The 25,186-nt window shown below is 42.3% G+C and overlaps 2 protein-coding genes across 3 annotated transcripts; both read right to left on the bottom strand.

Annotated features, from left to right (window-relative positions):
- Positions 1-5,921: 5,921 nt before the first annotated feature.
- patl2 (PAT1 homolog 2) lies at positions 5,922-12,233 on the bottom strand. Its single transcript, XM_071895967.2, has 19 exons — positions 12,210-12,233; positions 11,603-11,756; positions 11,241-11,518; positions 11,067-11,129; positions 10,929-10,982; positions 10,676-10,840; positions 10,478-10,552; positions 10,195-10,343; positions 9,371-9,445; positions 9,140-9,263; positions 8,756-8,873; positions 8,555-8,661; positions 8,409-8,462; positions 8,186-8,325; positions 7,421-7,577; positions 7,094-7,231; positions 6,305-6,402; positions 6,078-6,218; positions 5,922-5,955 (listed from the first exon to the last, which is right to left on the bottom strand). The coding sequence occupies exons 1-19, from the start codon at positions 12,231-12,233 to the stop codon at positions 5,922-5,924; spliced, it is 2,148 nt and encodes a 715-aa protein (XP_071752068.1).
- A 602-nt stretch (positions 12,234-12,835) lies between these two features.
- On the bottom strand, positions 12,836-25,153 carry LOC139909034 (transforming growth factor beta-1-induced transcript 1 protein-like). 2 transcript variants are annotated; one of them, XM_071895949.2, is made up of 12 exons: positions 24,804-25,153; positions 22,300-22,350; positions 21,695-21,852; positions 20,217-20,278; positions 19,252-19,388; positions 19,070-19,151; positions 18,126-18,210; positions 16,987-17,169; positions 15,746-15,919; positions 15,551-15,632; positions 14,450-14,598; positions 12,836-13,770 (listed from the first exon to the last, which is right to left on the bottom strand). In XM_071895949.2, exons 1-12 carry the CDS (start codon positions 24,814-24,816, stop codon positions 13,504-13,506), a joined length of 1,443 nt encoding a protein of 480 aa, XP_071752050.1. In that variant the 5' UTR covers positions 24,817-25,153; the 3' UTR covers positions 12,836-13,503. The 2 variants fall into 2 exon arrangements, with proteins under 2 accessions (XP_071752050.1, XP_071752051.1); XM_071895950.2 differs by lacking the exon at positions 22,300-22,350.
- Positions 25,154-25,186: the final 33 nt, after the last annotated feature.

The raw sequence follows: 25,186 nt of genomic DNA, 5'->3' as shown, positions 1-25,186 counted from the left end.
TTTTACAGATACTTGACTATCCTTTAGATATTTCATACGGCTGATAAAAACATGCAGTGCTATTTTTGATCAAGGCGTCGTGTTTCCAGGAGGGAAACACTGAGATGTTGGCTCACACCTCTTAATGTCATGTAATGCTGCAAAGCACAAATACATGTCTTCCACTGAAAACAAGGTGCTCTTTAAATTATTTAAATGGACGTTGCAATTACGTCGAATATAGCGTGTAGCAGACAACACAAGTCACTCACATTGAAACATAAATACAGTGCAGAAACTCACTGTAAAACATAAACACAGACTTGAACAGGTACTAGACTTATTTATGCTGTCCAACCATGGAAAGACATATATTCAGACACAGGTTGAGGTAAGCATAAGTTAAAAACCAACAGAAATAATTCACTCACAACAACTGCACCACAGTGTCGGAAATGTGGTTTAGAAACACACAAAAAAAAACACACTGTACATGGATTGCTCTCTACAGCTTATTAGTGCAATGTTTGGCACTAAGAATGGGTTTTACAGGTGAATATTAATATAAACCTTCACTTTTTAAACAAAAAATCAGAACATCAAACAGGCAAATGCTTCTGTAGATTGAAACCAATACAATTATTGTGTGTATTCCACATTTAGCTCAACCTGCTTCCTGACTATGCCCAGTCTTGTTTCTCAGTGGATTCCTTGACAGAAATTACATCACTTCAAGATGCAAAATAGCCAGTTTAACAAGTCATAGGAGGGAAAACCGTGAGCGAGCTTCATCGCCTCTTCTCCTCCACTCATGTCTCTTTTAGCCAGTAAGGTTTCCATGATCTCAGCTTATATGCACACACTGTCAGTGAATGAGAGTGACCCCTTGTATATTTAAAGAAAAAAAAAGAAAGGGGTAAAAAGAGAAAGATATCTCACCTTCAACACAGATTCCTCACCTAAAGTCCAAATCCTCTTCTTATGGGGTCAAGGGGAGGTTAATGTCTCACCTCCTAACCCCCCCAGACCTCTCACACACTTGGCTTCCCAACAAGCTCACTGACCACCGCACTGTCTAGAAGAACAACTTTTCACCACTTAGATTAGGTGACAATTTTGACTTTAGGTTTCTCTCAGCACCTTTCAGCTTCCTGATCTCCTTTGGGAACACTTGCAAAGATAACTTGGAAATGTTTGAGTAGTCCTATTTTAAATCATCCTCCATTCAGGGAATTTAAGAAATCCACTTGGGCCAAAAATGCTTTAACTAATTTCATCGCCAGCAGCACCATTAATGAGATGTCAGTTTAGCTTAGCATTCAAGAAAGCATGAAATATATGTTTGTATTCATTCGTAAATTAAATAAAAGTATGTTTGTGGAGGATGTAATGCAGACTGTGTCTTACACACAAAGTCACAAAATTACCAGAATAATATTGGCCATTCTAATTTGTGTTAAAAGTGTTTGTGCTTAATTTGTTTGTTTATACCTAATTTTGCGTGCTTGTAAAGAGAATGAGTGACATTTACACAGCATTAACGCATAAACAAAAGGTTTTTTATCACAATTTGTGCAGCCAGGACTTACACACTTTTTAAATGTGTTCTGGAAAAAGCCTACATGGGTTTTCCTGCCTCCAAGCAAGGTATGTACAGTAGTTCCTATAGCTGACAGCTGTGTTGAGTGGAAAATGCAGGCCTACGCTAAACTGGTTAAGGGGTTGAAAGGTCATTATGCTTAAAAGCTACAAGCCATTTATATGTTTACCTAAATCTTTACAGAACACACACACAAGTGACACCAAATCTAGACCTCCCACACAGTGACACACACACCTATACACACACACGTTGTCAGCATGGTTTTCAAGCACGGTGAAGACAAATAATCACAGCCAATTTCTCTCTCTCTCTCTTCTAGACACACACACCCTCTCTGCACTAAAGTCTGCTGCCTTGTCTACCTGCAGCATCATATTATGAGTAGAAAAGAAAATAACGACTTCCAAACTGACTCAAACGAGATGAAATGATACAAAGTCAAATTACTGGCAACACGAAGAAAAGAAAGAGAAGTTGTTGATGCTGAAGCTGGCTTTAACTGTGACTGATTGACGCCAATAACACTCTGAGGCGTGTTGGATACCCAGACAGGCATGTGGAGGTACTGAGGAGGGGGGGTGGGGTTAGAGGTGGCTGGCAGGATGTTAGTGTATTGCTCTGTGTACCGTACTAAAACTTGGGCTGCAGACCACAGTGTAACCACTGTTTGACAAGGATTCTCTGACTCTGGATAGCCGTGTCCGCTAAATGTATGTTCAAACCCAGATGTGTGCAGCTGCAGTAGCAGGTTGGCCAAGTCTTGGGGTGAGAGCCAGCAGACCGGGCCAACTGTTGGGAGTGTGTGTCCATTAGCTGGCATCGAAAATACTGATTCACATGACAAAGTTACTGCAAACAAGCCTGGAGGGACAGGTGTGAAAGCACAATGAGGGGTTTGAGCAGGAATCTGAAAATAACCTTGCTTAGATTTTACTTTCTAAGAATTTCCCCTAAATGGTAAGAGATGAATGGTCCAAAAATATCACATCACTACATGGTTTACCATCCATTGCCCTCCAATGAGATGAAAATGAATTTGGCGCTTACAATGCTTTTGAAAAACACACAAAGTACCATATTTCTATAAAATATTCCTAAATTTCAGTGCCTGTTCGTCTCGATATACTGTAAGTCTTCTTGGGATATATAGTCAGTGTCCATTTTTGATATATGGTCTCATGAACAGTGGTATTGCAAGTCACACTCATTAACCAGCAACAAGCCTTTTCAGTGAAGGGTGCATTTTGGTGCCAGTGGGCCCATGGATAAACAGTCCTAAAGGGCACAGACAGGAGTACAGCAGAGGGTTTAATAAACATAGACAGAGGCAAGAGGCAGCCACAACTTATAGCTGTCATCATTAAACACCACACGTTATATGGTGACAGCTGTTAAATCAAAGGACTTACCACTGTCCCATGTAGAATATAGAAAGCTCTTGATCTTTTTCTCCTGATCTTGGTATGATCTTCTGTCTTTGTTTATGTTATACTGATTATATTTTTCTTTGTATTTACTGTTGTGGTTTGTTGTGGATGGGTATTGCAAATGTTTTGTGAATGTGTGCATGCCCTGGCTGTGAAAAATAAACAATAAACTAAACTATGGAGCCCCGACAAGAAGTCACACTGGCCCCCCACCCCAAGGCATGTCATTTACCACTTCTCCTCTCTGGAGGGCCCCATGAAAGTACCCCCCCCCCCCCCCCCTCCCACTAGCAGCACCCCTGGAGGCCTCAGTAACACTAAGGCAGGATGTGTGCTGCGTATAAAAATGCCTTCCATATTTGAGAATGTCAACCATTTCAGCCTTAACCGTACATCTGCACCCCTTCAATCCAGCTTGCCTTCAGTTCAAATATTTGATGAGCCAACTATCTGACATGCATTTACATTTTAGCAAAACATAAGACGGACCATCTAGGTTTTACAACATACAGGGAAAATTAGTCTAAATATATTTTTTGGAGGAGGGATCAACACTGGTGCCAACTCATATCACTTTTGTCTCCAGGATGTACCATGTTCATGGCTTCACCAGTATATCTGCCTTTACTACCAGTAATGCACATTTCTCGTATCAATTTCTTTTAAACATTATGTACACACAGTTCGTCCCCCTGGTCCCACATTCCAGCCCACTCCCAGGCAATAAGAAAATATTGGCTCTGTCTGGCAACATTGGGATTTATCTAGCCTGTCTGTTTGGTCACAGACAGACCAAAACACATTAAAAGAGGGAGGAGGACATTTACAGTAGTCGAGAGAAATGGGGGCTTCATTCTGATGTCATGGCGAGTCTCGGAGAGAACAATTTAAAAGTCAAACAACTGTGAACGAGTCAGTTCCTCGCTGTTCAAGCATCACTCGACACCGAGGAACCTTAACCATCTAGTCTATAGAAAAACATTCATTCCACATCAGCCTTAACGTTCCCCTTTCCCTATATACTGGTCTAAAGTCACATCATGTCCTGCCAATCAGTTTCCTCCTTTAGGAATGTCACACTCGGGCGTTTCTGCACAGTACAGGCTTATCAGTTTGGTTAGAGCCCAGTGGCCTTCAGCAGAAAAAGGCAGGAAATCTGGACCACAGATATGGCGTTGTCTCTTTACTCCATATTGTAAAACTTAAGTTCTCCTATATGTAAGAGTTACTGCTCTTTTATTTTATACATATAGAATGTAACTGGCTATGGACCAAGTTGAGACTTGCAGGTGAAGAGTATACATTCAAGAAAGCAACACCTACCAGTAACTAGAAATTAGAAATTATGATCAAGGTCTAAGGGAAATGTTGAAAGATGTTTGAAAGCTCAAGGTCCCTTCCACACAAACAAATCCTGTTATATGGGGGTCAGGCGGTCGAGCGTGACTCTGTTTAAGATTCTGTTCCAGACGGTATACGAACGGACAAAACCGAGACGTTTCATGGAGCCAGTGGTTCAGACAACCTCAGGTAATGAACATCGATGCTCAATATGGATCCTTCCAAAGATTAACATCTCATGATATATTAATGTCCAGGTCAAGGACTCAATTGGACAGCTTCTTTAACGCTTTAAATACATAAGATGTTAATTGACCTCCATGGTCTGTGTGGATCGAGTATGTAATTGTGCATTCAAGTTACTCTCCTCGAGCTTGAGCCAATGAAGCCCTGCTGCACCAGCCAAACCAGACTAAGAATTTACCCATAATGAATAACTTGTTTTCACTTACCATTTAATCTGTCAATAAACCAGTACTCATGATTGAATAAACTTAAGAGTCCAGCTTGTGCTTACGGATACAAAAGAGGAAAAAGTGGAAGTGGAATATTATAAAAGGTAAGAAGAGATGTACAAGAAGGTTCACTCCACAAGGCAAAAGGAGCACAGGAGTGAAAGTCCTTTTGTATATTGCTTACCACAATCTAGATTAAAAAGTTCATGTGCGGAGCTTTTCTTTTTTAAGAATTTTATTTATATTGCAAGTGCTCTACAAGGGTGCAATTTAAATTATTCCCGTTTCCAAATTAACTCAAATAAAAATCTCTTTACAACTGAAACATCAAAGACAGAAAATACAGCAAATTTAGTATCGCTACATGTATACACAGAATGCATTAATTTTTTTTGCAAACAACCCAAAAATTGCACAGCCTCTTTTGATGTGCCATGCCAAGATGAATTACTTAAATTTGTCATTACTATAATGAACGTATTAAGTTCAGCTGTACAATCATAAATTACTATACAATCCTCCATAACCCTGTTGGTCACCAATATCTGATCCAACACTTAATTTACAGAAACAATAAGTGATAACTGACATATTTCTTGTCCTAAATGTAGTTAGCCTCATGATAGCGCATTCACCAGAGGTATAATATGATATGTGGAAGTGTTTAATGGGTAGTTGGATGGAAGCCAGAGAAATAACTCAGCTCCATCTACTGGCCATGCTACCAACTGCAGTGCTTATATTCAACTCATGGAATGGCAACACTTGTTTTTGAAGGTTTAAAAAAAACAAGTCAACTTGGTCATTTCACAATAAACTTGAATTGATGTAGCCTACTGGAGACCAAAGGGAGGAAAGTAAAAAGATCAGATAAAGGAAATAAAAAAGGGAAACAGTTTTGAGACAGTGCACAAATGTGAGGGGACGAGGGAGGGGGGACAAAAGGAATAAGAATCAATGTGTTTTTGAACACACACACACACAAAGGAGTACATTACATAGCTCGTGTTATAATGAACACTGAGGGGTTTTTCGGGGCCGTGTTTCTGTTCCTTTCACTCTAGCGCTCACCACAACCTGGTCATTAGCTGAACCTCTCTTCAGCTGCTGTCCAACTTATGATGGAAGAGCCAGGAATCCTGTTGCAGACCTAAATAAAGAGAATTTAATTAGTGAATTAAATTAAATCTATTCTTTGCTTACAATATCCCAAATAAGTTCCACTAAAATCAAACACCAAAACACTGATGAAACAACGTCTGAAGGACTCACTCCATGTTGCTCTTCAGCTGATGGACGGTGCGCTTGTCCAGGTAGCGACAGAAGAGAGTGAGCAGGTTAGAGGGCAGGAGGAGCGGCTCCACCAACGAACACTGGGAGAGCTGTCCTGCCACCTGGAATATTGTGTCCGTCCTGGAGAAGAAAATGATCATTTGTTTGACAACTTTAACATCAAATTGATATAGTTCTTCATGGAAAATTAGGTTCAAGATTCCCACCAGGTCTCAAAGTCACCGATGCTGGGCTCCAGAGGAACGCCTGAGGACAGCAACCTCTCTCCTTGGGACAGGAGGGCATAGAGCAAAGATAGCCCAAACTAAAAAAGGGAAAGAGAGTGAAACAGGAGGAGTAAGAAAACACCCCTCATTTAGAGCAACTACACAAAAGGCACATATCAGCATTACTACAAGAGACATGAGCACAAGAGCCCACTTCCTGGCAGCTGTGACGAGTCATCATCGGTCCCATTACGCCTCCAGGAACTTTGTGACACACTTTACCCATTGACCATGTTATTGTAACTGTTTGCCCTGGCAACTATTGCTCGCTCAGCTGTCCCGGTAGGGGATCCTTCTTTGACTTGGCCCGCCCAAGGTTTCTACCATTTTCTTTTTCTAATAAGGTTTTCTTGGAAGTTTTACCTTGTATGCTTTGAGGGTCTAAGGCTGGTGGTTCCAGGTAGGTTATGCTATGTAGAATAAGTAGGCTTTTATGTCTTGATAAAATCTGCTTTTGTGTGAATTGTGCTCTTCCTGATGTTTGTCCTATATCACTCTGTTCTATGGTTGATTGTTGATCAGCTAGATCTAGTTAGGCTCATTTTCTGTAAAGTCCTTTGAGACATTCATGTGATAAAGAGCAAAATTGTCACTGGAATGTTTCTGGACGAAACGTAAGTGATGTTTCGAGTCTGGTGCTTTAAAAGAACTGAAGGGAGTCTTGCAGTGTGTGGACTGTTCTTGACCCGTTAGCTGGATAAAAGCAAAGCAGCAACAGAAAGCACTGACCTTGTTCTGACATGCTAGTGTGAGACACTCGTACGTCGTTAGAGACTCAGACGTCAGATCTTTGAGGACCCCAATGAGCTGACTGAAGGTCAGGCCTCCGATCACAGTTCGAAGAGATGGGTAGAGCACTGGGAGGGACTGACAAGTGGGTGTGATGAAGATAGCAATGAGATTCACCTTAATAGCAGTTTTGTAACAATTTAAAGATGCATTTAGGTCCTTTTATTGACTCACAACCATGCCAGAGGAATTTGTTTCAGTACAGATGAGGGGGTAAAAAACTAAAACAATGAGATTTACAACAAAAAAACATTACTGTGCCCCTACTTCATCTGTGTCTCTGCTCATCAGCGTAGGCAGGCTAGAGGTCACCACACGCAGGATATTCAGTGCAGAGTCATGGTCCAGCAGTGGGAGAAGCCGGGAGAGTAGCTTCTTGCCTTTTGAGACCAGCAGAAAAGGGAGAAACTCCCCCCCTGAATCTCTACAGCAAAACAAAATGTGTTTGAGAAAAATCATTGCTCAGTTCCCATATCGGTCAAAACCTATGTCCAAAAAAAAGGTTAAGTTTATTAAGATGGCTATTAAAGACGAGATGAAATGAAAAATGCCTTTTTAACCCTTTTAGATCACATCCCTGGTCATACTGTGCACCTATTTAACAATATATGCCAAAAAAAATACCAAAAATCAATTTCATTGTATTCTTATATCAAAATTCAATCATGTTTTCTTCCTGTAAAACAAAATATGCCGTGTGCTTACGTAAGCATGCCCGTTACTAATTTCAACCAATAATATCATGACATCCACCCATCAATCAATCTTCAACTTTTAGCGCACAGAGCTAAGAGGCTAAGATTCATTAGTTAGCTAGCTAGCAACAGCATGGTACTTCGGTGTGTCTTCGGGTGTTATGACACACCCACTTTTCAACGTTCAAATCAAATTCCTCCCAACGTTATGTCCCGCCTGTCTTTCCTGTTTCACTCGGAAATACGTCACGATACGGAAGTTAGATACTCTCGAAATGCCGTTTCATCTCGACTTTAACTGGAATCATCGAAAAGGAGTTTCACATGGAGGACTCACAGGGGGTCGTGGTGCTGCAGCTGGGAGTAGATGTGCTTCACCTTCCTCTGAGTCTTCTCAATCAGCCTTTCCTCTGCCTCACCCACGGCCGTGGCCTTCATCCTCTCCGCCTCCTCTACCTCCAGCAGAACTATGAACAACTGCAGGACAAAACAGGTATGACAGACAGTCAAGGCTGGAGGAAGGGGCTGAATAAGGCATCTCATTGAATCAAACCATGTACCTTTTCAACTTTGCTCAGGACCTCTAATCGCTGTTGTCTGGTGTCTTTTTGTTCCTGTTATGTAGAAATACCAGTTTGATTATCAGGGAAGGAAAAGCAATACACTTCTAAATTCTCAAAAGTTAGCTCAAAAATAACACCATTACCTCAAGCGGACCCTGAGCTTGAACTGCATGGACCGCACTGATGGCACGGCGAGGGGAGTAACATGTCGACACAGCAACTTGACCCAGAGAGCCTTCGATGTGCACCACTGGAAAAACAAGAACACCCTCAAAACTTTAGAAAAACTAGCATATGAGAAATAGCTAGTTCTATCAGCATGATAAGGTGATTGAGAAAGAAACCTGGTGTGTAAGCGTCTGTTTTTGTGATGTAAGGTGTGGTGAGCTTGGGTGGCTCCCTCTTGCTCCTGATGCCCAGCTCTTCCTCAGCCAGCTTAGCTTCTATCCGCCGATAATACTCCTACCATGAAACAGGAGAAGGGGGCAAACAGAGGAGATAAGTGCGACATCATCCTTTAAAATGCTCACTAATTCAATCAAAATATTTTGCACAAAAAAAAAAAAAAATGCTCACTAACTTTGGTCATGTACTGAGCAAGTTGCTTCAATGACACAGAAAATACCAAAAAGGAGGAAAGGTCAGTTATTTGGCTGCAAAGTGGGAGACGCCAAATCGATGAAAAATGAAGACGAATAAGAGCCGCGCTTTGATTTCAGTCATCCTACCTGGTAATAGTAGTCCTCAAGGTACGGATTCTCACTTTGCAGTTGAATCATCTGTAGCCTGGTGATCCACTCCTTCTCTTTGGCTGTCATAAGATTACAGTAAGGATCCCATCCCTCTGGTTTTCTACAAACGGGACATATTTTTCATTAAATAAGCTATTCTTATGTTATGAAACACTGAATATCAAAGAAATTAAGCAGAAAACCTATACAACGCTAAGCAGTACCGACCTTTGTGATGCATGTAGTTTTTGACTCAGTAGTCGTTTATGTTGGGGGTGGAGCTGGGTCACAGGACCGGGGTACCTGTGGGTTAGATGGGGATCAAATTATAGGAAACAGAGGCAGACTTCCAATTCAAAAGCACCATGGACGTATGAGCGCTTCATCTGCCTGAGTCTCCATGTTATCATGCCAGCGTACTCCGGTGGTCGTGATGAATTTGTCAAATGAGCAACTCATACAGTATGTAGCCCTATTGGCGGCTTATTTAGCTTAGGATAGTGAGGATCAATGAAATCCGAGGTGACAAATCTAACTATAATTTTTCCTTTCCACCTGTAGTTCGAGAACTTTGGGTTTCACGACATGTCAATACTGTAATACTGATTTGTCATGATGCTGTAAACACCATACATTGCAAATGTATGTTTTCTATTACAAAATATGAAAGCCAAAAAACGTTGGGTATTCAAACCAGCTCAGATTTACTACTTGGAACTATAACAGTGATCCAGCAATCAGATGCAACTTCCTCCTCGTAAACTTGTGTTGGGATGTACTGCTGTGTCTTTTATCCCCAGATGGTAGAATATATTACATATTTGTAAACAAATGATTTATTTCTAAGGCTTGTTGGAAATTGATGAAAGTATGAGGTCACTGAAGAGGGCTTTAGATACTCACGAAGGATGAACAATCCCACAGGTCGATACAGCAAGTGGGCAAAATCCCAAGTGACTCAGACTGCAAAGTCATGAATATACTCTTCAAACTTTGATGACAAATGTTTAAGACCACAGACCAATCATTCCTGACACTGTGCAATCACAGACCTGAAATGCTGCACTGGATTGGACGAGGGGCTGTAGAAAGGCGAGGGTCTTGGCGAGTTGGCACCGAAGCGAAGCTGCATCATCTTCGGGTTCAGAGACTGAGGAGTGGAGGGGCAAGGACGGTTCAAAGGAAACAGAAAGCCTCCTGTCTGATTCAGCAGAAAATAGATCTATGAGTCAGGAAAAACTTAGGGGATTCAATCAAATATTACCATTAGAACACATTTATCATTTGCGTAACTGTAACAGTATCAGAACAGGTCTGATTTATCACAGAATAAACCTGATTGTAATGCTGCCGTGGGGTTAAGGGCTGACGTGAGAGGATGGGCGATCCTGGTATCATGGGTGTATGCATCTGCAAGAAAGAGCAATACTGAAACAAATTATATTCAGTGGGAAAAGGTGACAGACCACACCTATCTGTACATTAATAACTGGAGATAAACTGGTAAAATAATCAACTTTCTCCAGTGTGCACCTGCGGGGGGCCTCTGTGGCCGAAGGGCCTCCTGGAGTAGGGCCCTCGGGGGACGCCTCTCCTGCCCCTGAAGGAAGACACAGGATATGGGAAGTCCAGGAAGTTGGATGTCGTGTGATGACCTCTGCCCCCGTGACCATCTATCACACACACTATAGCATTGTCCTAAGAAACAGAATAAGACATGACAACTGGTTGTTTAGATCAACACACCGTCATACAGATCACAACAGACTCGTTTAGGGAGTTTAACCTGTAGTATTGATCCAGAGATTCTTCTGGTCTTTCTGTAAGATGGTACCATCAACTATAAAGAGGGAGAAGGGGAGCAGAGTGAGGATATAAACACACGCTAGTTTACAAGAAAAATGTCAAAGTGGACACTCACAGCGTTGTGATCAAAAATGTCCCAGGACATGGCGTTTCCACAGTCCACTATAGCACTGTCAAGGCTCTTAAAGAAGAAAAGAACAAACTGCATCAGCTACCAAGATGAAGACAATCTTCCACGACATGAGCTGCAAACACCCACATCTGGGAAACAATTTAAATGATTCTGCATCACCTTGAGGCTCGGTCGCCCCTCCACTATCCTCATCACAGCTGGGTCTTCGAACATCTGCCCCCTGCCCTGCCCTCCCCTCTGTCCCCTTCCTCTGCCCCGCTGCCCTGGGGGGAACCGGGGCAGATACTGTGGCCTCTGCCTGGGAGGGGAGGGGGGGCAGCGGGAGGACGGCGGGGCAGCTTGCACCAGTTTTGGGATCGGCGCTGGCGGCGGCAGTGGCTCTCCAAACTGAAGGAGAGCGTTGCTGGGCTCCCCTGCCGTCTCATCTGCATCTACATCTAGATACAGTCGGAGGACGGGTGAAAAAAAAGGCTTTCAAACATTAAATTACTTTTTATCCTAGGAGTTACAACTTTACACACCCATTCCAAACGTTTCGTCATTGTAGAAGTCGATCTCCTCATCCTCCTCAGCCATGGCCTGCAGAAGTCCACAGTCCATGTCAGCTCCATCCTCTCCATCACTCCACTGGTCTCCATTCTCAGGCCACTGGGGCTGAGAGACACTTTCAGCCTCCTGAGTGGATGGAGACAGGAGTGACAAAAGCAATTGTGGGGGTGATATTCAATTAAATACGTAACTAAAATAAGGGCATGACTGAAAATGAGACATGTGGCTCTGAGCAGATTATAGAAACCACAACAGCAGGCACACAGTTTCTATCTAAAAAAAAAAAATTCCTATTCCTGATATTTAACATTATTTAAGATATTCACTGCTATTGTTGCATTCTAACTTAATTGCATTCGTGTGTATTTTGATTACAAATGTCTTTTAAAAGCTAATTCATATAAACCCTAGAATGCTGGTGTGTTTTCCATATGCAACAGTATGTTAAGCTAATTGTTATGCTAATTACAGGGCTGCACGCGCCCGCTGTTCGCAACAAGGAAGTTGCTGCGGCTCATTCATCCCAACTAGATTCACACACAAAAGCTCCAGATAAATAAATAAATGATGCTGACTTACTTGTTGTTGTTCTGAATTACTCATAATGTAATTTGGACATTTATTACACTTGAAGCCGACGGGTCGCGATGACTCTCTCCACTAGGTTACCTTGCTCTTGTCAGACACCGCGCGACGCTCATTAGCTACTTAAATGAACTCACCTGTGTGCTGCAGAGGCGTGGAAACCTCGGGAAGGTTCATCCTGCATAGCGGTCCATTTATGACAAATCCTCTTTACAGTGTATGGATGTTTGATTACGTTTTGGATTTGGTTGTATACCCATGCTGTTCCCACTGTTTATGTACAGCCTATTATATTGTTCTCTCCAAACAACTAATTCTACACACTTTCAGCTATAGACTATCTCCAATTTCCATATGTTCATACTCACATATTTAAAAAGTTCAGATTCTTTGGGAAAAGCGCGGATGTATTCAACTTTTTAACACTTTAGCGATAGAAATAAATAGCAGACAGCGAATAGTGGCATCTAAATTGTAAACACATTCAAGATTAATATTCTTATATCTTGATGAAATAAGCACACTTCCAGCTACTTTCAACACCACACATTTTCTTCAGGAAATTTACTGTTCACCCTTGATTCATTCACTCGTGCAACGGCAAGAGAAATAGTGTTTTATTTTATTCTTTGGAATTATTTTTAGATAATTGCATAGAGAAATGGTGAAGGAATAATGCAAAATCTTTGAACAAATATATGATAGCTTAGTTTGTTACACAAAACATAATTATAGCAGACAATACACAATATATAAATGCAATAGCAGTGACACTTATACTTTTTGCAATGTAAAGCAAATATATTAAAGGGGATTTCCTTGCACAGTACAAGTCCTTCATTGAAACAATACTTTTGCTCTCAATATACTGTTTCTTTTTTTTTTTTTTTTTTTTACCTTTTTGCAAAATAATTCACTTGTCAATATTCAATTTGAATCAATACAGTATGTAAAGGATTTACATACATCAACATGAAATCATTTGGCAATTTTACAAACCTTCAAAATCACGGTTTCATTCATTTTGTCTCTCATTCTAACCGATGTCGGAGTTAGATTTCTTACTGTCTAAATGCAGTCCACCTTTTTACCTCCATGTCAAATAAACAGAATAAAATTGGTTCGTCTAACTATCCTCTCTTTCTCGACTCTAATATTCGTCAAACCCAGAAAGAGACCAGCTCCACCCTCACTCTTCCTCCCACAGCAAAACAGACTGATTGAAAACGCAGAGTCATACAGCTTCACATGGTGACCTATAGGAGGAACGCACAGCCGGTCAACGTCCTCAACCGAAGAGTTTGATGAAGCATGGGTGGCAGTAGGGCTTGTTCTCCTGCTCCTTGAAGCAGCCTTTGCTCAGCGGCTTGAGACAGAAGTGACACACGAGGTGGTGGGGGTGGAATTTGGCCCCCATGGCGGTGACGCAGCGGCCCAGGATGGGCTGCTGGCAGGCCTGGCACACGCTGCCGCGGGACTGGTGGTAGTGGGCCTCGCACAGCGGCTGGCCCTCGTGCTCGAAGAAGCTGCCGTTGACGAAGGGGCAGTAGCACTCCTGCAGACAGAGGGAGGACACAGGGAGTGGGATCAGTCACAGTTTAGAGCGCCAGCTGGATTATAATAGAGTCGTGGTGAGTGGATAGTAGAAGTTTCATTGTGGGAAAACATTTTGGGTATATTGTTTTGTTGTTATGATACATTATCATCCCAGAGTATTTTACTAAAACATGTACTAAACATGAGGCATACAGCAGTGGGTCTCAAACTGGGGGTCGAGACCCCCGAGGGGGGTCACGAGATCATTTTGGGGGGTCGCGAGATGTGTTAGGGAATAGGAAAAAAAACATATTTCTGCACAAATTTGTGTAGTTTTTCAGATTTTTTCAATTTTTGCTTTTTTCTTGTGAAATACTGAATAGTTTTCAGCCTCTAGGCCTCCTCTGATAATCAAAAAGGGAAAAGGGAAACACCCTGGACAGGTTGCCAGTCCATTGCAAGGCGAACATAGACAATCTTCACATCTATAATGTACCTGTGGTCAATTTAGAGTCTCCAATCCACCTGACTTGGAGTATCCAGAGAAAACCCACGAGAACATGCAAACTGCACACAGAAAGCGCTGGAGATCAAACCCTGGTCCTTTTTGCAGTGAGGCGAACCACTGAGCAAATGTTTGGTAATCGTAATCAATATTATCACGGATACAGCTCACAAACCCACAGACAAACACTCACCCTGCATACAAAGCACTGTGGGTGCCAGAGGGAGTTGAGAGCTGAGATGTAGTTTTCCAGGATCGGCTGGCTGCAGCCTTGACAGCGGGAGGCGAACAGAGTCAAGAAGCACTGCTGGCAGTACTGCTGGCCCTCGCGGTCGTGGAAACCTAAAGGAGACGTGCTCACAGTTTCACACAGTTCATAGTTTGGGCAAAATTAAGTGGACTAAACAATGTCAAGCCATAAGTACACTCTCCTCTCCTCTCCTCTCCTCTCCTGTCCTCTCCTCTCTTCTCCTCTCCTCTCCTCTCCTCCTCTCCTGTCCTTTCCTCTTCTCCTCTCCTCCTCTCCTGTCCTGTCCTCTCCTCCTCTCCTCTCCTGTCCTCTCCTGTCCTCTCCTCCTCTTTTGTCCTGTCCTCTCCTCCTCTCCTGTCCTTTCCTCTCCTCCTCTCCTGTCCTCTCCTCTCCTCCTCTCCTGTCCTGTCCTCTCCTCCTCTCCTCTCCTGTCCTCTCCTGTCCTCTCCTCCTCTTCTGTCCTGTCCTCTCCTCCTCTCCTGTCCTTTCCTCTCCTCCTCTCCTGTCCTCTCCTCTCCTGTCCTCTCTTCCTCTCCTGTCCTCTCCTCCTCTCCTGTCCTCTCCTCTCATCCTCCCCTCTCCTCTCCAATAACAATCATTTTGAATTGAAGCCTCCAAAGCTTTAAATTTGACAAATGCCAAAAGGATTTAGTATTTATGCATTTATTTTGGCAGTGTGGAAGAGCCTCTGAAACAGAATTTAGACCATGGGACAGCAGAACTCCTTTGAAAGCAATACTAAAATTTAAACTGAAATTCCTTTAAGTGGGTTAGCAGTCTCTTAAAGCACGGTGACCCACCACACCTACTGTTGTTGTGTTGTGAATTCATCGCAATTAAGCAAATCAATACCATTCCTCTCCACTATATAACTAATTACTGGCTGAAAATGAGTCCAAGTAAAATTCTGTATATAAATCTGTATGTTTGGGAGGAAGATGGGGTATTTTTGAGGGCTATATGCAACAAAGACCCACTGCAGTCCTTTTTTCACTGTTGTGTGTGTTGGAGTAGCCCAGACAGGATGTGTGTGCTGCCCATTACCTTCCTCTCCAAACGCTCGGCTGCACTTGACGCAACAGAAACACTCCGGGTGCCAATTCTTGTCCAGAGCGGTGACCATTTTCTAAACGATGAGAGGGAAAAAAAAAAGGTTTATGGCTTTAGGTGGGTCGGGGTGTTTGTAAGAGCGGTTAAAGTCAAAGTAAGCACACACACACACACACACATGGCTCTCACATTGAGTATGGGCTTGTTGCAGTGTGCACAGTGGGGGGAGTAGAGGGTGAAGTAGTCAGACTCGCAGTATGGCCGTCCGTCCTTCTCAAAGAAGTTCCGGCTGCCCAGCTCCGTCTCACACTCCGTACACACAAAGTGTTCTGGGTGCCACACTCGCCCCAGAGCCGTCACCACCTGGACGGGAAACAGTTAAAGGTCAGTCAGCGGGTTTATGTACGAAGAGCTTCCTCCCAAGTGGGATATCCTCCATTTGAAAGATGATACACTTCCTCTCGTAAAATTATTGCTGACATGAAGGTGAAACTCATTAAAGCTGCACTAGGAAACTTTGCATGTTGGCGGCTCCAAAGGGCAGCGAGAGGTAACTGGTTGAAAACTACAAACAGCATACTCATGTTTAACAACTCTGGCCGGTCTGTGACGCTTTATACCAAAGAGACAAGAGAGGCAAAAGATCTAATGTTGGTGAGTCAAGCTTTCTCTGGACGGACAGTTTGTATTTCCCTCCTAAATTTCAATTCATCACCTCCTGCTAACAGAGAAGATTTCCCTCCAGTGTCCATACCCAACACCAGAATTTCATTTGGGCAAACTGGGCGAATCTATAGGGTTTAAATTAGGGGGGATGAAATGGTCTTCTCTATTGCAGCCCCACATTGTCTTTGAGGATGATAAAACAGATGTACTTTTACATTACAATCTTGCCTGGTGCAGCTTTAAGGAATAGTTTTGAAGTAGCTATCTTGTGGACTATACTTACAAAATATAAAAAAAAATTAAGAATATAATCATCTGCATATCCGAAAGATAAGATAAGATAGCACTTTATTAATCCCCTTGGGGAAATTCAGGAATTTGCTCAATAAATATCAGGCCACAATTTTTTTTTCTAAAACAAATATATAGCAATTTGAAATAAAGCCATTCATACAATAACTGGTGTAATGCAAAGTGTTCAACGGCAAATTGAACACATATTACATTCATTTTATGTAATACGACAACAATTTCACTTCCATCATATAGTTGCTTGTCTGGATATAAAAGGTATTCATATCAGTACCAAAAACAATGATTATTGCAACTGCAACTTGAGAACGTTTTTATCAACAGGTTTTGTACAACTGAGTTGTCAGTAGCTTGTCTGTGAGACAAATGTTTTTTTTGCGGATGTTTCTCTTTGTCTACACAGACCGTCTCTACCTTGTAGACTCATTTTGACGTACAAAGGTCAAACTCACCTGCCCTACAACCGGCTTCTGACAGGCTGAGCAGTTGCCCTTAGAGGACGTTTGAACTCCTTGTCTGCTCAGGTCTGATTGGAGGAGCCCCAGCATGCTGTCCAATGAGCCGCCAGATGAGGCTTGCGGCGGTGCGGCGGGCTGCTGCGGCGCGGTGACCACTGGACTGACAGGTGCAGCTGGCTGGGAGAAGAGAAGGAACAGATGATACGTGACACATCCGTCTCTGGGATTTCAATTCGCCAAGAGCTTACACATCGACTGAAATGAACCTTCCTGGAAGAAAGAGGCTGTGAGGCCTTTGATGTAAAGATATGAGTGTGTGTGTGATACACTTGTGGGTGTGTGGAGTACAGTGATGAAATGTGTGGTGAGTGGGAGAATGCAGACAGAGGAGAAAGAAAGGAAGAGAGAGATGAGAGAGAGAGAGAGAGAGGGAGAGAGAGAGAGAGAGAGAGAGAGAGAGAGAGAACACATGTAATACATAATGAGGCATAGTTAAAGGCACAATAGCTTACTGACACCATGCCCACTGTCAGCCTCAAAGTTTATAAGCAACTAACTGGTGCTTAGTACTCCATTCCCATGAACCTAAGGGAAAGGGAATGGAGAGAACTAAAGGGAGAACTACTGGAGGTAACACTTTAATCCAGTGTTGATACAAGTAGATGTTCAACAAAGTGTTGGTGCATCTCTAGACTATGTAACCCTAAACCTCAACGTTGGACTATCCAAATACTGACCCTACTAGATTATACGGCATATCAAATGTAGATCTATAGCTCTGATTTAAAGCTATCTGAAGCTATTTTTTGCTGTTGGAAAATCTCTGTCTGCACCAACACTAATTTTCATCTTCAGGCTATATCTGCTGACTGATTTATTCCTCCATGCATGCACTGTGGCCAGGCTGCACAGTAACAGTGTTGTCATCGTGAGGTCAAGTGAATGTTTTTGTGAATCCACCATGAATCGATGTAAGCCCTGCTGAAGCCTGCAGCAGCTGGGAACAAACGGTAAAAAAACCCCACTATGCTCTGGCAATCGTATCTTGAACGCAACTGTGGGTATGAATCAGTTTAGCAGTAGACAGGTTTCGGCACAATGCGTCACTTTCATGCAGTTGTGTGGACTCTTACTGTGCTCTGGACCCTGAAGTCGGACAGAGAGGCCATGAGTTTGTCCAGTTCCAGTGTGGCTGAGGTCGCCGAAGGCTTCGCTGAACTGGAATACAAGAGAGACGGTTCTTGTTTTGACACACGCACAAAATACACAACTTCCCCACAGGGATCATTACAGTTTCAATGGATCTAATCTAAAAAAATATCTTGCCTTAAATCAAATATTTGATAGTTGAATAGTTGAACCCAGTTAGGCAAGTTCTGTATATTGTTAATTAAATGTATGTTTACAGCTGTTGGTGTGCACACAGATTGCAAAACTATCTATCTTTGAAAATCTAAAGCTTGCACAAGTAGATTTCTGTGTAAAATACCAATAATACTGTATGTATTAAAAGAGCTGTGAACTTTTCCTCACTGATATATTGCTGTAAATCAGCTGTGATAGTCACTAAAAGAAAATGCTGCTTTTGGCAGTACAATGTCCCTCTATATACTGCAAACCTGCCAATAGGGCTATATATTATACAGTATATATATCACAATTATTATATATTACATTATATTGTACTCCACAGTGTAATAAAAATCATATTCCTTTTTTTGTTGTTGAGTATTGCAATTAAATTATGATACACGTGGAGACAGTTTTTAATGCTTAATATTTGTTTAAATTTAATGAAATAAAGACTAGTGCATAACTTGATTTGTAGCCCAGTGATTCTGCAGAACACAGGAATATCTTGTTTTGACCATCCTAAACAGCTTTCTCTCTTACAATGTGGACAATGCAAGAATCATAGTGATCTAGACTTTCTAATTAATTTATTTATTTTGTGAATTATTACACAGCCCTACTGCCAAAACCTAATGTAAGCAGCTTAAATTTTCACCTTTGGTAGCCACGGTGAAAATGTTAGTTCACTTTTTAGATAAGACTAAATTAATCAAAGAGTGGTTACCTGGAGGACGGGGTTGTGGCCTTGTCCTTAATCTTGTCCCTCTCATCCTTTTTAGTGGAAGGGAACTGGGCCAAGATCTCATCTGTCAACAAAAAAGAGTAATTCAGAAAAGATTCACCTCAGAGTTAGACACAGGGAAATGCTATACACACACACACACACACACTCACACACACTCCAACCTGTGATGTTGAACTGAGTAGCGTTCAGCTCCTGCAGCAGGTGGTCCAGTTCACTCAGCCCTCCTCCCAACAGCGAGGAGGAGGAGAAGGCTGGAGGAGGGTCTGCTGCGCGGGGGGAGCGTGGCTTACACACTGTGCTGTAGGACAGACAGGCAGGCAGACAGACAGACAGACAGACAGACAGACAGACAGACAGACAGACAGACAGACAGACAGACAGACAGGCAGACAGACAGACAGGCAGACAGACAGACAGACAGACAGACAGTGAAGAACCTCTTAATGTACGAAATTAACCCAATTAACACAGTCCTGTTTCTTCCAGTTGAGCACTATATCAAAAATCGAGGTGTTTTTATTCTCGACCGGAGACTTGGAGTTGGAGAAGGCGATTCTCTTTTATATAATCTCATTTAAACTGCTGTACCTCCCTTTACATGGGCCTTAGTCAAAAATCAGTCTCTCATCTTCAGCTTGTACAGAATGCAGAAATAGTTCTCAAGACACGCTTCCCACTCTAATTACAAATAAAGAACTAATCTCAGCCTGACAAAAACCCTCAAATCAACAGTTTGGTTGGTTACTTCCAGGGTATCAGATGTTGTCCCTTTCTTCAAATCCTGAACAGAGACCATTAGTTATTGTGTAACTCAATGACAATTGTGAAAAAACCCTACAATATGTCCTGGTTCTATTGATGATGATATCAGTTGATATCAACTGATATCAACTCCATGTGTGTTTGTACAGATATTTTCCCATGCAAACACACTGAGAGGCTTTGGCCATTTCTCTCTTATCTAAAATGTCAAGAAAACTCTCATATTCACAGAGATCTATTCCATATTGGCCATACCATACCATATGTAGAAAGAGATTAACTGATTAATCTAAAGAGAACTACGGTATAGACTTGATTCACCTAAGACATCATGTAATAGGGGTTCAGAATCAGGGGGCGTTACCTGTATAGTTTGTCTGGGTTGGAGCTCTGAGAGCCGTTGGACTTCATTGCAGCGGAAACAGTCTGAGAGACAAAACAGAAGATGAAGAGTCAACCTTAATAACAAGGAAGAGGTTTTAAAAGGAGAATCCACCCTAAAAATGAATTCACAGCAGATATTCGCGTGTCCTTGGACAGTTCACTCTTGATTTGAGAACAACTCCAAAGTCTTTTCCAAAGGTAGAAACAATGAGAAACTGATTTTACTGAGGTAGTCACAAAACCCAGAGTGATTTAAATTACACAATCACAAAACTGAAAGTGAGATTAGGATTTTACACTAACTAAACATCACAATCACCTGTTGCTACAGTCAGTTTTGGGCATGTCACCACCTGTCGTCCTTCCAAGAAACACTCATGATGCCAGACTAATGATGTCATCAATTTCTCTAGTTATGTTGCTTCAGTATGCTCCCTAGGCTTGGTTACTGTCTGGATTTTATCAATTCACATTCACATTTTTGGAAGAAAGTTTTAGAGATTTTTTAAATAAAAGCAAATTTGTTTTAGCTTTAAGATCTATGTATTATAGATTCAAAAAATGAAAAAAATTCTCCACAAAAATGTAACTGAATAACCAGAGTGACAGCAGAAATGCAGCCATTTACTGCTATCTAATTCAGAACTGGAATTGGTTTTTGATTCCCAGTCCTGATGCTGCAGCATGTCTGTCTGCCCCAGCCATCATGAAGACAGACAACATGGGCATGAACCTGATGAACAAAATGAAATGACAGTAATGAAAGAAACGCAGCAGCAATCGATACTGTGAAGAGAGCAGCTCCAAATCCTTATCTACAGCAGCTACTCTCCATGGAAGATAATAATCTCTTCCCAGGAATTAGACGGGAACAAATTAGATCTTGCTGGTTGCAGTTAATGAGTCTAATTTGTTACTGGACATTATCTTTGTTTTGTCATATAACAGGCACTGTTATGGGCTCAGACACAGAGCATCAAGACGATATTGACCTAGATCAAATACTGGAAAAAATTCAAGTTATTATCTGATCCACTGACATAAATTGATCAAGCTTTCATGCTATAGATGTGAATTTATATATTCAAATATGCTGCTAAAGTTAAGTTGTGAAAAAAGTGTTTATATAAATGTAAGTCAATATTAGGAAATAGTGTGTGTGGCAAAATTGTTGTAGGCTCTGCATCCCTTATTCTCATTCAATGGGAGTGGAGTCTTTGTTTCTCTGCTTGAACATGAGTGTTTACTATTTTTAAATAAGATGAGAATGAGCTCAAGCAGAGTGCATCCATACAACTGGCATATTAACAGCTGTGCGGTTAATAAAGAGCAAAATGGAGTCTGTATCAGATCAGTGCAAACAATCGGCAGATACTCAAAGCAATTGGCAGATACTCAGAATCGGTATTGGCAATGAAGAAATTGGTATCAATGCATCCATGGCTGGTGATCCTCTACCTGCTGGGGGGTGTAGGCGGGGGGCGGCGGCCGGGCCTGGGCAGTGTCCTGGGAGGGAACAGCAGTAGAATCAGCGGTTGGTGGGGGGTCAGAGGTCAGCAGGACGGGACACCTGGCTAGAGGAGAGCCGGTGTTCTCCAGGTCAGCAAGGAGGGCATCTGGAGGGGAGAGAGAGAGAGAGAGACAGAGAGAGAGAGAGAGAGAGAGAGAAAGTGAAAGACAGACAGAGTGACAGACAGACAGATAGACACAGAGAAAATGGGCCAGAAACAGAAGCGGAAAACAGATTACATGTAATAGAATGAAAGTAATGGAAGTGTGCTTAGAGTTATGATTCAAGATTAGGTTCTGGTTGGGTTTGTGGTGGGAATTCAAGATGGTTTCCTACTCCATAATGAAACTGTACATTTCTCAGAGTTATCAGTTTGTTAGATACGTGAGATATTTAAAAAAGCAAGCGCAGGAATGGAGTTGAAAACCATGCAATAGAGATGAGGTGGAAAACACATGACAGAATGATAGACAGGACATATGTAGGCAAGACGAGGACAGACGAGAAGATGACTGAAACACACAGACAAACACACAGACAGACAATTACGTACCAAACACAACAATACGAGGACTGAGAGGGTAGTTAGGTGGGTCAGGCACTCCTGAGGAGAGACAGACAGCCTCAGTGACCAATAACGCAGCAGCAACTCAGCCAACACATATCAAGACACAACATGAAGGACAGCGAAGGAGCGTCCTCAGACACCCATCAGTCAGAAGACAGGACAGTCGGAATCGGCATAATCCAGAAATAACACAGTAACATGTTGAAGTTATTAGAGCACAAACATTTCTGCGTTCGTATCCAGAATATCCAGACATGCCAGTATGAAAAGGAAGCAGAGGAGGAAGAGTGTTTGGCAACTGATATCTAAATTCCAGCCCCCCCCCCTCCATCACTAATGCCATGCCAAAGTGGAAGCTGTCCAGAAACTAAACTCTCTCAAGTGTTCGGCTTTCCAGCTGCATGACATCATTGTGGACAAGTCTCTTTAATGTGTGACTAAAAACCAAACCAGAGTATGTAAGAGGATGTCTGAACTTCTGGTCGAGGACTGTATTAGTTTTAGTAGTCAAGCTGCTGCTGAGGTTGGATTTTGTTTGTTTGTTTGTTTTTTACCATGGATACACTGATACCTTTTTTCACTGCTGATACTAACTAATCGTTAGTTTTGGGCCATTAGTCGGTAATACAGTCAATTTCTCTCCCTTAGACAGATCAAAAGCCTTTTATGTATGAAAAAGACAGAAAATCAAGTCACTTTTCTTTGATTTCCATGTCTTGGTAACAGGTCGAGGAATTGAGAAAGTTCTCTAACTCTGCTATTCTTTTTCAGTCTGATATCACCCCAATATTCAATACTAGTATCTGTATTGGTCCCTAATGTTTGAACTTCTCATCAGTTGTACTTTTCATTCTGGTAGACAGCTGTTTGGATTGGATTTGCACACTGCTTTACACGTCAGCGGTGATCACAGTTAGGCTGGTTGAGTTGTAGACATATTAAACCTAAACATAACTGGTTGACTCTGCCTCTCTTCATCCCTGCGGTCACTTCTGCCCCTGATGATTCACACTTCTGGTACGACCATGTGGTGAGAACCTTGTGCATATACATGCTCTCTCCTCCTCCCTTCTCTCTCTCTCTCTTACACACACACACACACACACACACACACACACACACACACACACACACTCGTACAGACTGAACTGCTCATATAAGGAGCTGAACTTCTCTCAATGGGAATTATGACCATATTTAGAGCTGCCTGTCGACTTGTTTGTCTTGGCCAAAGGCTTCTCTAACAAGTGGTCTCTCTCACCGAAAGCCTTGCCAGATCCGATACATAAACTTACAACATGGTTGGACAACAGCATAAACCGAGTGTCCCAAACATGGCCACTGTCTGACGAGCACTCGGCTAGTAACCCAGCAACTGATTCTCACTGTGTGCAATCCAATCCAGATGTGCTTGGCTACATCCAGCCGTTCCTCCTCATAATGCTTGCAAAGCATAAATCCCCCAGTTCTGAAACAAACTGCTTCAAGAAAACGGCTCCTGCGAGAGCAAACGGTTTGTTCTCTCCCAGGGCAAAAAACCCTTCTATTTTCATTGAACTCTGTGGCTTTTTGAAATAGCAGTGTGGCCCTGGGCTATTTCAGGGCTTTTCCAACAGAGCTATTCCCAAACACAAATAACAGCCAGCTTCCAGCACTGTCGTAGAAGAAAGAAAAGGGGGGGAGAGGCACCAATTATTCCTTCTTCCACATCTGTATCAATATGTATTAGAAAGGCAGGACCAATCATATTCCCTGGTGGCAGTCACAATCCTCTTTGATGTTCTCCAGCCTTCAAAATGGAAGACACTCAGTTGAACATTATGTGGCTTTCTCTCCATCCCTGACTTGTCAATATTAATGGACGAGAGAAGGCCCCGCTGTGGATGTCCTTAGATCTAATTTACAAAGAATTGATTGAATTTGCAGCGCATGCAGGAAACACTCAATGCCGGTGTGGCAGATATACTGTAGTAACAGTTCTTGTGTTACCTGTGGGAGTGTGTGTGTGTGTGTGTAGTGAGGTAAAACACAAGCTTTTTTTTAATCTCAGAAGATGGGAGCACGTTAGAAAAATGCAAATTATCAGCATGACAGTAAGTTGTTTTATTGTTGTAACCAGGCTCTAAGTAAGTATCCTAAGATGTCACACTAGAATGAAAGCCCTGGTATACAATGTGTGTTTTTACAGGAAAAAAACAGTAGTTAACACAGGAAAGAAAATGATAAATAAGGATGGGTGTCATTGCTTTTCATGGCATTAAAAGGTTTAATATAATCAGCCCGTTGGGAGCCATTATTCCTCTCCATAGTAGCTACATTCCCATATATTTCCTCTTGAAGACGGAAGCAAAAATGTACGCTACGATAGCCAGAATAAACATTATAACCCTTCCTCTGCCCGGGGCACTCCACCCCTTTCCAAAGATCCCCTCAAGATATCCCAACATGCAGTTACAGCGCTTCAAACGAACAACAGTATTAACACATACCCAAGTCGTCCATGGCACAGTCTCAGCGGAGCGTTTTCCTCTTGATGCGGGGAAATATGAACGTGGACAGCATTAACTTGTAACGGGTGTAATCAAAGCCCGCAGGATAGACCGTGTCGGTAAGGGAGCTATTGTCTGCTGTTGGTCCTGAATAACTTCTTGGACACCGTTATCCGCCAAGAGAGGAGGAGTAGGAGGAGGAGAAGAAGGAGGAGGAGGAGGAGGGCGTCCCGTTTCTTTTTCCTCTACGACTCTCTTCCTGTGTAATGCCTCAGACCGGAGAAGGCGTAGTTAAATAAATGTGGTTACAAACCCCGCATTCCCCGGACACACGACGTCATCCTAGACATTCCTAGTCCATATTTGGGATAGAAAATTAGGGA

This window comes from Centroberyx gerrardi, chromosome 20 (genome assembly GCF_048128805.1).
Source record: "Centroberyx gerrardi isolate f3 chromosome 20, fCenGer3.hap1.cur.20231027, whole genome shotgun sequence".
Lineage (NCBI taxonomy): Eukaryota > Metazoa > Chordata > Actinopteri > Beryciformes > Berycidae > Centroberyx > Centroberyx gerrardi.
Note: the sequence above shows the minus strand (reverse complement) of the source record. Positions and strands in the feature narration are given on the sequence as shown.